This window comes from Numenius arquata, chromosome 11, assembly GCF_964106895.1.
Source record: "Numenius arquata chromosome 11, bNumArq3.hap1.1, whole genome shotgun sequence".
NCBI lineage: Eukaryota > Metazoa > Chordata > Aves > Charadriiformes > Scolopacidae > Numenius > Numenius arquata.
In genome coordinates this window covers 1,811,743-1,824,408 of record NC_133586.1, presented here as the reverse complement: position 1 = coordinate 1,824,408, position 12,666 = coordinate 1,811,743, and the positions used below count along the sequence as shown (strand labels likewise).

General features: G+C 49.9%; 1 protein-coding gene across 2 annotated transcripts in view; it reads left to right on the top strand.

Moving 5' to 3' along the window:
* Window positions 1–10,368, top strand: part of MAP2K5 (mitogen-activated protein kinase kinase 5) — a 134,475-nt gene extending 124,107 nt beyond the window's left edge. Inside the window, exon 22 of one of the 2 annotated variants that reach the window (XM_074155584.1) lies at window positions 8,844–10,368. In XM_074155584.1, coding sequence (XP_074011685.1) covers window positions 8,844–8,948 — 105 coding nt within the window. In that variant the 3' untranslated portion in view covers window positions 8,949–10,368. The remainder of the gene's footprint in view (window positions 1–8,843) is intronic. The other variant, XM_074155583.1, reaches the window with a different exon arrangement.
* The last annotated feature ends 2,298 nt before the right edge of the window (window positions 10,369–12,666 follow it).

Genomic DNA, 12,666 nt, shown 5'->3' with positions numbered 1-12,666 from the left:
TCTCATGGATGTGTTTCTTGTCCCTCTTCATCTCCACCCGCAAAACGCTGCCGATCGATGCAGCTTTGTGGCCCCCACCGTTCTCTAGACAAATCGCTCCTTTCTGCTCGCCGAGCTGGCAGAAGCTACAGGTGATGTCCTCACAGGGGTGGGAAATTCTGTGAAAACACTACTTTCTGGGCACTTTTCGCTTCTGGCTCTTGGAGACCTGGTGCCACCCACAGCTTTGCAGGCTCCTGCAGATCTGCTGAAGCCCTGTGTGTTTGGCCCCTGCTATGGGTGATTTTGCTGTCAGCCAGCTGAGAACAGGCTCTCGGGGATGCTGAGCTCCTCACTAAGCACGGTGAGAGGCAGTCCTTGCCCTCAATAGCTGCTATTCTGAGGATGGGAACTGGGAGAGAGAACTGGGCCAGTAAACGCTTGGTCCCAGATCAAACACGGCCATGCAGGTACATAGGGAAAGCTGGTGCTTTACGGATGAACTTGCTGTGATGTGACATACGCGGTCTCAACACTGCAGGTGCTGCGTGGAAGAAACAAGGAGGCTTCATTTCTGCAGGAGAGTGTCTATTAAAGCAAGGGGTGACCTTGCTGGCGCTTTGGGACACTGGGGACATGCTTTCTTGACACATGTGCTAAGCCTCCCAGTCACGGCTGTTTCAGGCACTCGCCCTTTCCTTTAAAGGGTTACCTCCCGTGGTCAAAACACGTCCTAGAATTGCAAAAGTAAAACAAGATGCAACAGCCAGACCACACCTAAATACTGTCTTGCAAGCTCTTTTCGCCCATGTGTATATTCTGTGTCTCTGTGGATCAGTGCTGTGGTCTGAAGCCTTCAGATTTTTTACCCCACTCAGGCCTTAGAAGTGAATGATGGAGCATGGAGTAGCCCCCGAGGAGGGCTCTGACACCTTCTGTGCCTGTGAATTAACGATGTTTTGGGAGTTGGCAATAAGAGTATTGGCCTGAGGATTCCTCGCTGCTATTCCTGGCTGTGGGAGCAGCAATCGGCCTTGTGGATAGCTAGCACAGATAATTAGAACAGCATTTAGTTTGGCTTGTCCTTGGAGGCAGGAGCTCTAGATGTAAAATCCTCCACTACTGGAGGCAGTGGTAGAGTGATGAAGTTTTACGTGCGCTGAGGTCACTAGAGGGGGTCAGTCCGGGTTGGTTTTGCTTACTCGAGCACTTCAGGTCTCCAGGTGTCCTGGGAAGATAGTGCAGCTCCAGAGCTGAGCTTTGCATTTGTCATTTTGGAGGTCCAACTTGTGTTCTCCATGTTAAACGTGACTGGGCAAGAATTTCCCCTCAAGTACCTGCCCCCAGTTAATTACAAGAGCTGCAAATAGCATGGACACATCGGTAGCGATGGGAAAACTAGCTGGGGTGATAACTGTAGTGCTGGCTCAGACGACGCTCTTCCCAGGTCTCAACCCCTACTGCCAGGGCAGCCTTACCAACGTCATCAGGGGTTGGGGAATGGCAGGGAAGGGGAGCAGCTTTCCGGTTTTCATTTTATTCATAAAAGATGCCCTGGTGCTTAGAGGTGCCATGTTTTGTGCAGGAGAAGCTCCGTGTTGGTGCATCTGATGCACCACGGGAACACTGAGTGCTGCAAATCAGTGACGTCCCATTTCTAATATTGGCTAATAAACCGCTGCATTGTCTTCTCCCTCCCCACTTTAAAAAAAAAAAAAGGCATCAAAATTACATGTTAAGCTGAGAGTGAGCTTCCCTTAAAGCAGCCTGTAGCCATCAGTAATATTTATTTTCTCTATTTGTTTTAAGCCTGTGAAGACTGTGGTTTCCTCCATACTGTCCTGATGGAGCCCTGACCAGCAAGCGTGCAATGCCCCTAGCCCTAATGTGCCATTAATGATAGGTTAATGTACAGTATAATGTTTTTTGGACTATGGGTTCATTACACTTCTGAGTGCAAGGTCCTTCTGCAGAGCGCCCAAGGTCCCATTGCATTATATCATGCAATAAAAATACCCTTTTCATATCACACGCTAATAAACTGTATTTGAAATGCTGTCTAAGGGCACTGCCATCGTCTTGATAGTCTGTGCCTGCAACAGTTGGGATCTCTTTTTATTATGTTTTTTGTTATGCTGCATTCAGATTTTTAAATGAAATGGATAATTTGTCCATGCTTCTTTGTAATAAATGGAGCACAGTCCTTTAGCTGCACGGGCTGGGAGGATTCCTATAAAAGAGAACATTAAAAGGATGGCACTGTTGCAACCAACAGCAATGCTGCTTATTTCCTACCGTACCTTGCATAAGTGTGAGGTCTTTTATTGTCATTTCTATGACAATGCCGAGGTGGTGGCACCTGGACGTGATCCTGGCAGTAAGCGCAGCCCCCCCAGCCTGGCACCCTGTGCAATCTGCTGCTCAGGCCACAGCCACCCCTTTGGATTGAGGGGACGCGGGATGGTGTTCCCAGGTTTCCTGCCCTTAACTGTGATGTCCTCCTGCGGTGGTGCGGCTCTGGTGCCCCTGGGCACTTTCTACCAGGGCAAGGCAGTGACCAAGCACCGACCCTGGGATATCTTCCAGGATTGCTCAGAGAGAAGGTTGTTCAGCCCTCCCCAATTAACCTCTCACTGCTTACAAAAGGTAAGATAAGATGATGATGCGGGTTAGATCTGGATGCACTGTCAAAAAAATAGCAATATCATTGAGCGCCATTTGGGATTAAGGCTCGTGTCCGTGTCTTCCCTGTCCCTCTCATGTCCTCTGCCCCGGGAAACTCCGCCCTGTCATTTTTGCAGATTTACAGGGAAATTGGTGACTGACCAGTATTTCATGTTGGGAATGTACTTTGTCACCATCCTGGCTAAGGCCAGTAGCTGCCTATTTCATGGACCCTTGGAGCCAGTCTCACAATAAACACTCACTTGTTTTGTTCCCAGAAAGTCCTCTGAAATCACAGAAGCGTTGCTTAAGGGATGTTATTTATTGTCTGCCTGTCCTCTGGCAGTGTTTAGGAGTCTCAGCGTTGGGCTAAACCTCCTTGGTGCTATCCAAACACAAGCGTTTTATAGTCAGCGGCAGAGGAACGTATTTATGGGACAGATTCTTGTGAAGCTCTGGTTTTCCCGGGGCTTGTGTATGAAAGGCAGTGTAAATAAATAGCTGAAAGGATTCAGGTAGCCCAGGTTTGAGGCTGTGTCCCAGGGGAAGCTTTGTCTCCCCTGGATGGTTCACCTTCACTCCTACCAGCTGTGCCGGCGAGCAGATCCGGAGCAGAGCTGCTTGCGGTGGAAAAAACTCACGGGTGCTGGAAAAAACCCGTGCGTCTGCAGACCTGCCAGGAACGTGAGGTAGAGTCTGTTACAATAAGCTTCTGGTGTGTTATTATCGGAAACGAAGACTCCTCAGACCAGAGGAGAAGGCCACGAAAAGCAAATTGCTGAATTTTAAGGATAGGTAAAATTATGGAACTTTTACCCTTGAATAATGGCAATTTAATTGACTGGGCTAAATGATTGATGGTTTGTGAGCAATGAGTTCGAATTACCAGGGCTGTGTGTTCAGGGGGCCGCTGCCCTTTTAATTTCATGTCAGATATTTAAATCATTTACATCACCCTCTGCCAGGCTCTCCCCTTTGAAAGAGTTAACCCGTCTGGTGGGACACTGCAACTTGAGAAATGTACCCTTTATCAAGAGAACGAGATGAGACAAGTTCATTTAAAAAGCCTGGTTTGTCATTGTTTATCTAATTTTCGGAGTTGACACACGAAATTAGGCTGGCTGACACTCACTCTGGGGCTGTCCCTGGCCCCGTCCTGCCTGACCTTTTCGGCTCCGAGCTGCTGCTCGCTGGCCGGTGGCCGCTTCCCCTTGCCTGCAGAAATCTCCCCGTGTCCTGCTGAGCCGTGGGAAGGGGGAAGGCAGGCGTGGGCAGTGGTTGGGTGGTGGCTTCTCAATGTGTTGTCTGCTGGATATACTGATTGCCGGATGCTTTGAAGGCTGAGTATTTAAGAATTGGCAAGGAGGCGGTTACTGCTTTGTAGTGAGTGTGTGTGGAAGGCTTTTGGAAAACAAATCCTATGAAGAGCGGTTGAAGGAGCTGGGACTGTTTAGTATGAGGCAGAGGAGGCTGAGGGGAGACCTCATCACTCTCTACAACTACTTGAAAGGACACTGTAGAGAGGTTGGTGCTGGTCTCTTCACACAGGTAATTAATGACAGAACAAGAGGGAATGGCTTCAAGCTCCAGCAGGGTAGGTTTAGACTGAACATTAGGAAAGAATTTTTCACAGAAAGAGTGGTTGGGCATTGGAACGGGCTGCCCAGGGAGGGGGTTGAGTCACCATCCCTGGATGTGTTTAAGAGATGTTTAGATGTGGTGTTGGGGGATATGATATAGGGAAGAACTTTGTAGTGTAGGGTAGATGGTTGGAGTCGATGATCCCAAGGGTCTCTTCCAACCTGGATGATTCTATGATTCTAAGCGAACATGAAGCGCGTGGGAATGGGATCAGCTCTGTGGTGGGGATGTCCCGTGATACCTTTGGGCTCTTCTTATGAGCATCCCTAAAGGGGGCCTACAGCAGAGATGGGGAAGGACTGTTGATCAGGGAGTGGAGCAATAGAACGAAGGGTAATGGCTTTAAACTGAAAGAGGGGAGATTTAGACTAGATATTAGGAAGAACTTCTTTGCTGTGAGGGTGGTGAGAGCCTGGCCCAGGTTGCCCAGAGAAGCTGTGACTGCCCCATCCCTGGAGGGGTTCAAGGCCAGGTTGGAGGGGGCTTGGAGCAACCTGGTCTGGTGGGAGGTGTCCCTGCCCAGGGCAGGGGGTGGCACTGGGGGGGCTTTAAGGTCTCTTCCAACCCAAAACATTCTATGATTCTATGATCTCTTTCCTTGGGGTCACGCTTCCCTCCCTGATGACACCGATCAGTGTTGTGAGCCCTGGCATGTTACTGAGACTCAGATGTTGGCTGAACCATCACTGGTAGGGCATGAATGGTCTCCATTACAGTGATTTGCCTAAGGAAGGTTTAATATCAGACCCTTATTTGCCAGTTCACAGTGGACATAGGTGTCGGTGTTTACTTATGGCTGAGATGCTCAGTGACCAAAATTTATTAATAGTGTCCAAGCTGTTGTGACTTGGGGTTTTTTTTATTCTTTCTTGAGGTGACAGTGTATCCCAGCCCCATCTTGCAGCCCAGGGCATGCACCAGACCTGGAGGGTGCAGCTGCATTTCTCCTTTAGCAGTTTTGAGCGCAGGCCATCCATGGACATTGTACGTCCTCGGGCCACTTGTCACCTCCAGGCTTTTGGTGCCTGACCTGAACATGCCACGGGCTGTCCACCAAGGTTTGCAAAGACAGGTCCCACTGACGCTGTAGTTTTAGCTTTGGCGGAAATCTCTGCTCTCCCATTCCCTGTTCAAAAACAAACAAACAAAACCAAAAAAAAACCCCAACCACCAGATTCTGAAAACCAGCTTCTAGTAAAAACATCCCTTCAGCCTTAGAAAAATCCTCACTAGAGCAGTATAGTCTAAGAACACGGGAAATCTAAAGCGTAGTTTCAAGTTAAACTTATTCCTAGAGAGAAAAGTGTATGTGTAAAACCCCAGGCTTCAGTGGAATAACCTCACAAAACAAAGTAAATAGGGTGAGCAGCACGGCTGGCTGACGTTTCCAACCTTCCATAGCCTGCAATTTCCCTTTGCGTGTCGTGAGTAGCTTAAATGCAAGGATATACTGGGTGTGAGATGTCTTCCTCTGCGGGGAGTCTCTCCATCGTAAAGGAGATTCATGGCAGAAGCGGACTGGCTTTAATAGCTGTGTTTTAATTGCCCCAATGCATCTGCTTCTCCTTGTCTGGGGGCTCTTGATTGTTTTTCCCCAGTTCTCACTATTGTCCTTGACCGTTGTTTTGTTTAAGAGGCAAAACAGCTACTTCTGGGCTATCTTGGTTTATAATAAGCATTTACGTTACTCTTGCACCTTTTGCACCCAAAAATACTGAAGTGCTGGGCAAAACAGGCTCGCACTGATTCTTGTGAGAGAGCGGCATCATTTATTCCCTTTTTACTCGTGAGGCTGAAAGAGATTAAGCAGCTTTGTGAAGGTCATGTTGGAAAGTATGTGGCAGCTTGGGGATAAACTCCAGGACCTCTGGGCTCCCGAACGTGCCCTCTCCTGAATTGTTTTCATAGGTAGGAATCAGGTAAAACCAGGAAGATTTCAGATTGAATTTATTTAGTAAAACGGTGAAACCCAAACATACATGGGATGTCTGGAGTAGGAGATAAAAATAAAAGAGGGTGCTGTCTTTCTTTAGTGTTGTTCCTGGTGTTAGACATTCAAGACCTAAAGATTTTTAGTAGCCAGGTGTTGGAAGAAAAAAGACATTGTCCGTATGCTCAGTGCCGCATCTGTGTACTTAAATGCATCGTTTTAAGATCACCCATCTCCTCTTGGTAGAGTTGAACTCTCGGCCACTGTCCTCAAAGCTCTCGAATGGACTCTGGTACCTCTGAAGATGTTCTTCGTCCTTGGTGGACCGTTTTCCAAGCGACGATGAAGTGTAAGCACACACACGTCTGCCTGGATGGGAAATTCAGGGCGCTCTGACAAATTTAAAGTTGCTGTCTACAGCTAAGAGTGGCTGAAAGGAAGCAATTTACTTAAAAAAAATTGAATATTGGGGGGAAAACATCTTATTTCTCTAGCAGTTACGAAGAGCAAACTCAGAAAGGTCGATTGCAATGGCAGGCAGCAGCTGCCCACAATTTCAAAGGCCTGGAGATAAAATTAAGGGCTCGTGGCCTGAGCCTGGTGAGAAGCGCTGACAAATCTGAGAGGAAAGCGGGTTCTTTGAACTGGCTTTGCTTTTGGCTGTTCTGCCGAGTCCTGGGGTTGTGGCTGGCTGGGGACCGGGCTGCAGAAACCTCACGCCCAGGCAGCTTTCCGAGCACCTGAAGCCACTGTGGTGAAATAAAACACTTGAGAAGTTTGTAGCTCTTCATGGCGTAGTCTGTGTGTCGTGTTCTCCAGGTGGTGGACCTCTTGCTCAACTAAGTCACTCCACCAGAGTGTTCCTTCCATCTTTCCTCTGCCAGGTTAACTGGGAAAGCAACTGAGCTGGTCCCAGTAAGAGCTGAAGAAGAGCTCTCTGCATCTCAGACTTCTCCCTAAAAGTTTCTAGCTGAGATTCCGGCCATCCCAAAGAGTTGAAGCAACACCATCTCACGCTTCCTCTGTAATTCTTATAGATAATGGCATATTTTATTCCTCTTGCTCCTGTGTTTGCTGGCCCTGGCCCCGCAGAGTGTTTTATTGCACCGAGCTGATGCTGGGAGGATTTATTGTCCTCTATTTAGCCCGGTGCTGCTTCATTGTTCCGCTCGGTGCCGTCCTAACCCAGCTGACATCCAGGCTGCCCGTGTCCCACGTCAAACCCGTGCTCACTCTCCGTGGGCCGATTGCTGTGCGATTGTTCCCACGTGTACGTCACCCTCCCCAAGGGCTCCCCAGCGGATCTGCTCCCACTCCTTCCAGGCGTTGTTCACAAGAGCTATGAAGTTTAGTGTTGCAAAAACCGAGCTGCTTTGGAGTGATTTGGAGTAGAGGTTTTCATCATCCGTGATGGTTTCTCCTGGCGATTGCTTTCTTTCAGTCATTTATGTAATTGCGGTACTCGGTTTCCTGTGGATTTTTATACTTCATTTGAGATTCATCTGAAGATGGCATGTTCCCATCTCTAGGAATGTGGCCAGATTGAGACATGAGCTGCCTAAGCTGGCTGCTCAAATTGCAGGCCATATTTTTGTTTCATCCTGAGATGCTGTTCTGATTTTCCGAGGTATCTAAGACACAGCCTTCCAGTGCCTGCAGTAGCCATGTAATTCATGACCAAGAGTATTTTATAGTTATCTCTCTTTTCATCGTACTTAATTCCAACAGTATCTTCTCGTGAAGACCTGCTGCAGTTATACTTAGGTGGTATTTTCATTTCTGTATCGACTGATGGCTCCAAATGACAGGTACTAGCATGTACGTGTGTGAACAACTGCCTCTCCGTATGGATGCTGTGAGCGCTGCAGAGCCTGGCACCGGGTCCTGCTGCATCTTCAGGCACGGAGCTCAGTGACCAAGCAACGAAAGGAATTTAACACTTGCAGGGATATTGGCATTTTCCTAGGTCATTTGAAGAACGGTCGATTCCTGTACACGGGGGTAAGGCGTAAGGTTTCCATCCAGAAAAGTCAAGGACACAAATATAAGTGGACGTGTCGTTCGTAGAGCTGTGGGTTTCCGTGTGCCCCACACTCGGAGGAGTTCAGGCTGTAACAGACTGCCCTTAACGCTTTCCTTTCGCCGAAGGAGAGTATTAGGTTAATAGATGCGAAAAAAGGTGCACAAAGGGGGCTGTTAAAGAGAGAAACTTTAAAATTAACAGATCGCAGACCTTTAAAATATCGTTTTACCAAAACATCATTTAGAAGCTGAGCATGCGGCCAGGCAGACCTAGAAAGGAGCTGGTTCAAAACACAATAAACTAATGGAACGTTAAAAAAAAAAATAAATCAGTATTTTCAAGGAGTGTGAGGCTGAGGCCTCAGTAAAGAGTCTGAGTTCCCCCAGCCCTCCCTTCTCTGTACAAACAGTGTATGTGGATAATACGGGTCCAAGAGAAAGTTCGCTGCCGTGAGTCACTGGTTTATTGCGTTTTTATGACTGTAACCACAGGATATTCCAATGTACTTAAAAAAAAAAAAAAAAAATTTAAAAAAACAAACCTTTTGGGGTTTTCCCTGCAAGGGCTGTGTGTATCTTGGCTAACTCTGCCTGTCCCGCTTTGCAGGGCCACCCCTTCATCGTGCAGTACAACGACGGGAACGCCGAGGTGGTGTCCATGTGGGTGTGCAGGATGCTGGAGGAGCGGCGATCGGCCCAAGGACCGCAGTGAGCTGGGGACCGGCCCACAGCACGACCGCAGCTCCTCCTGGACCAGCAGCACCGGCCCCACGCTTCCCACTCTCAGCCCCTCTGGATCGTATTTTACTAAAAATATTTTCTAGAAGCATCAACAAAACCTTGCAGGATCTTCGTTGCCGCCTTTCCCTCACCACCACATTAAGGAATTTCCTTCCCAGGTTTCTTTTGTTGCTGAGCAAATTAATGTCCTCAGATTATCTTCAGTTAAACTGTACACGGCCTTAAAGCAAGTATTTTATACCTATATTTTTTTGTTACTGAATGTATTGTATATTTCCTGGCTCCAGAGTATTTTTTAACTGTTGGTCTTTTGCTATTGTACGAATGACACGCTGAGTGTTCGGAGGATTTCGTAGAGAGTTGTTGGCTCTCTGTGAGTGCAGACATCCACAAAACGCTGGTTTTAAATGTTAAAACGAAAGCAAACAAGCAGGAAGAGAAGTGTCTGGACTGGCCCATCCTGCGAGGAGGTTGAGGGATTGCCCTTCCGGAGTGAAAAAAAGGTATGAAATGATGGGCAGAGCCTGCTGCTGAGACTGGGGTTTGCTGGGAGGACCAAGCAGGAGAGAACACGACACACGGGGGTGTGCGAAGAGCATCTGTGCTCAGGCACTGCGGGCTCTTCCCTAAATACAGAAGGGTTTTATTGAGGTGGGAAAAAATGAGGTGAAAGAGGACAAGGCTCCCCTAAATGGAGAAGGGATGAGGCTGGGCGAGCGTCGGCCGGAGCCGGTGGCCCCGAGCCCCGCACGGCCAAGACGGGCTGTCAGCCTCTGGCTGCAAAGGGAGGGTGGCCCCGGGCACCGGAGTTTGCCGACAGCAGCGGCGTGAGGTTCTGCCCCTGCCGTCGAGGAAGCCGAGGGCCACGGCACGGGGTTTGTCCCACTAAAGGACGGCAGGGGCTTGCGCAGCATCCCAGGAGCTTGTGGGACCCTGCGCAGGGGGCCGTGGCTGTGCCGCTGTCCCTCGTGGCCAGGGAACAGGCTGCAGGCGTTTACTTCTTGCCACAGCAATTCGTGGCTTCGCTGGGAAGCATCTCGCCTTTCTCAGCTCGGCCTCGGTCGCTTATTTTCTCACGTCGGAGTCGCTGCACGATGGGTGCAGCCGGGCCAAGCGAAGGCTCCCAGGTTTGCTGTTACCGTAAAGGAAGAAACGACGGTTGCAATGTCTGTGCTGTGGATTTGTTACCCCCGCGATTCCCGGGAGTGTTTCCGCAGCAGACTGACACAGATTTAATCAGTCCTTGTGTTAAGATGCTTATTAAAAAAAAACCACAAACCCACAGAAGAGAGGAGAACTGTGAAAGGCTGAGCTGGGGTGCGTGACTTGGGTGGGGGAGGAAGTTGGGGGCTTTTGTTCGCTTGTTTTTGCATTCGAAATAAACTTTTGCTAAAAAAAAAAAAAAAAAAAAAAAAAGAGCTCAGGTAGTTTATTATATCCTGGCAGCTTAAAAAAAAAAAAACAACACCAGCCCAATTCGGTGAAAAATTCCTCCTGAACCACCGCAAATCCTAAACGTTACTCTGGAAGCAGCCTGGAAAAGACTTTGTTTCCTTCCTTGGAGGGATCGTTTGTCTTCTTTTGAAGTATAGAGGTTGCAGGCACCAACTTATAGACTAAAGTTTGTCTTAATTGCTCTGATGTCACAACCTCCCTGGCAGATAACAGTACAATGAATGAGTCAACGGCCCCCGTACCTTCGGGTCCTTTTTCTAAAGTGAGACAAATTTCTTCCCTGTGAGCCAACCAGACTGTAGGCAGCTCTTCCATTTATTTGTCTCTAACAGTTTGCATTAGCTTTCTCCGGATAAAAAGTCTCTCCCTTGGATTTAGTTAAAAAAGTCAGTAAAAACCAAGGCTTTTCCTCTCGCTTTCCCTGGCAGGGAGGTCGGGAGGGGAAGACGTCGCCCTGAAAATCCATGCGGGATGCCAGCCGATGGGAACATGAAAAATCTCCTGGCTGAGGGGCTGACAGTGTTATAACTCACTGGCACGTGTCTGAACCTTGCTGTCTTCATCAGTACACTTAATCAATCCCCCGATCATGGGGGAGGTTTGGGGCCTCTGTCATCTTTCCTTCCCCAAGTCCTTGAATTTGGTGGAGGGAGGAGGACAAGTCCTTGGGGATCTGCTGGTGGCACTGCTTCTGCCCCGCTCCCCTCCCAGCGCTGGGTTAGCGCCGTTTTGGGGGGGATTAGGGCTGAATGGGGAAAACCGGGCTCCTCGTGAGCACGGCCAGCCTTGGTGCCACCCCGAGGGTCGGGCAGCAGCGAGGTTGAGCTCTCTGAACTGCCACCTCCTGCCCTGGACATGGTGTCTCAGGATGGTGTGTCCCCAGGGGAGGTCTGGGACCCCACAGACCAGTCTGCCTTGCTGCCTGGGGGCTACTGGGGTCCCCCCCGGCACAGCACCTTGCCCTCCCCGTCCAACCCACATCCCAGCCCCACTTTGCACCCACGTCTGCAAATCCCTGGTGCCCACAAAGCCAAATTCAAGCAGTCCAGCCCAGCTCTCACCACCACCCATCAGCACCAAGGGGCAAAAGTAACCAGAAGTGGGGGGAAGGCAATAAAATTGGGGCAGGATCTGGGCAGATTTAGCTCCACTGGGTGCCCCCACCCACGGCAAGCAGCTCCCTGGCCAGTTTGCACCCAGACCGGGCTCCTCTCCCTGCACAAGTGTGTGCCCCCCCCCCCCCAATCTGTGCCATCCGGGAGCCGGGGTGAGCCTGGCGTGGGGCACCCTGATGCAGTGCAGGGTCCCCCCCAAGCCCAGCTGCAGGGGTCCCCGGGGGGTGCAGCATGACAAAGCGGGGGCTGCAGTGCTGCGTTGAAGCCAAGGAAATCCTGCCTCGGTGCACGCAGAGGTGACTTTGAGATCACCAGGACACGTGAAACGTGCCGCTGCGAGCCCGGCCCCGGGCTCTGCCTCCAGCCTTGCGTGTAGCGTCACCCCGGCCCCAAAACTCCTCCTGCCACCACTTTTTGGGGTCTGAATCAAGGCATTTCTCGCCTTGCAGAAAATGCAGCAATATTATACCCTACGGCTGAGTCCTGCTCAGAAGACATCGTAGAGGGGGGGTCATAACATACACAGTAACTCGGCAGTTGATGCTATAGATGCGCTGAGTGATCACACACACACACACACCCCCCATCTCCCCCAGCCCCACTCCTCGTCCCACCGCCTCATTTAGGGACTCCACCTGCAGCCCCACACCAGTCTCTGTCACTTCTCCCTGTAACCCCAGTCGTGGTGGTCCCGATAGACGCTGTCTCCCGCGGGGATGTGCGTGCGGGAGCTCACAGGCTCTGGGAAAACCTGGGTGTGTCCCATCTGTGCCAAAACTTCCAGTATTTTCAGGTTGGTTTTTTTTTCCCTGCCTGTGACCCTTGCCAGGCGAAGCTCCTCCTGTGAGATGAGCCTGGGGTGGTTTGCCTTTAAACGCAGCACAGAATTAGAAAATATTTGGTTTCTTGTGTCCCGTGGCCAAACACATCCTGCTGTCAGCTTTCCAAAGGCAAAGTGTCAGTCTTTGTTTTCTGAACAACAGCCTGAAAAGCTCTGTGTGTGTGCGTGTGTGTGTGTGTGTGTGTCTGGCCGCACCTGTACGTGTGGCAAAGAAACCAGAAACAGGGAATTGCACTGGGCTGTGGCTTCGAGGGGTCCCTGACCCGTCCCTCTCCCTG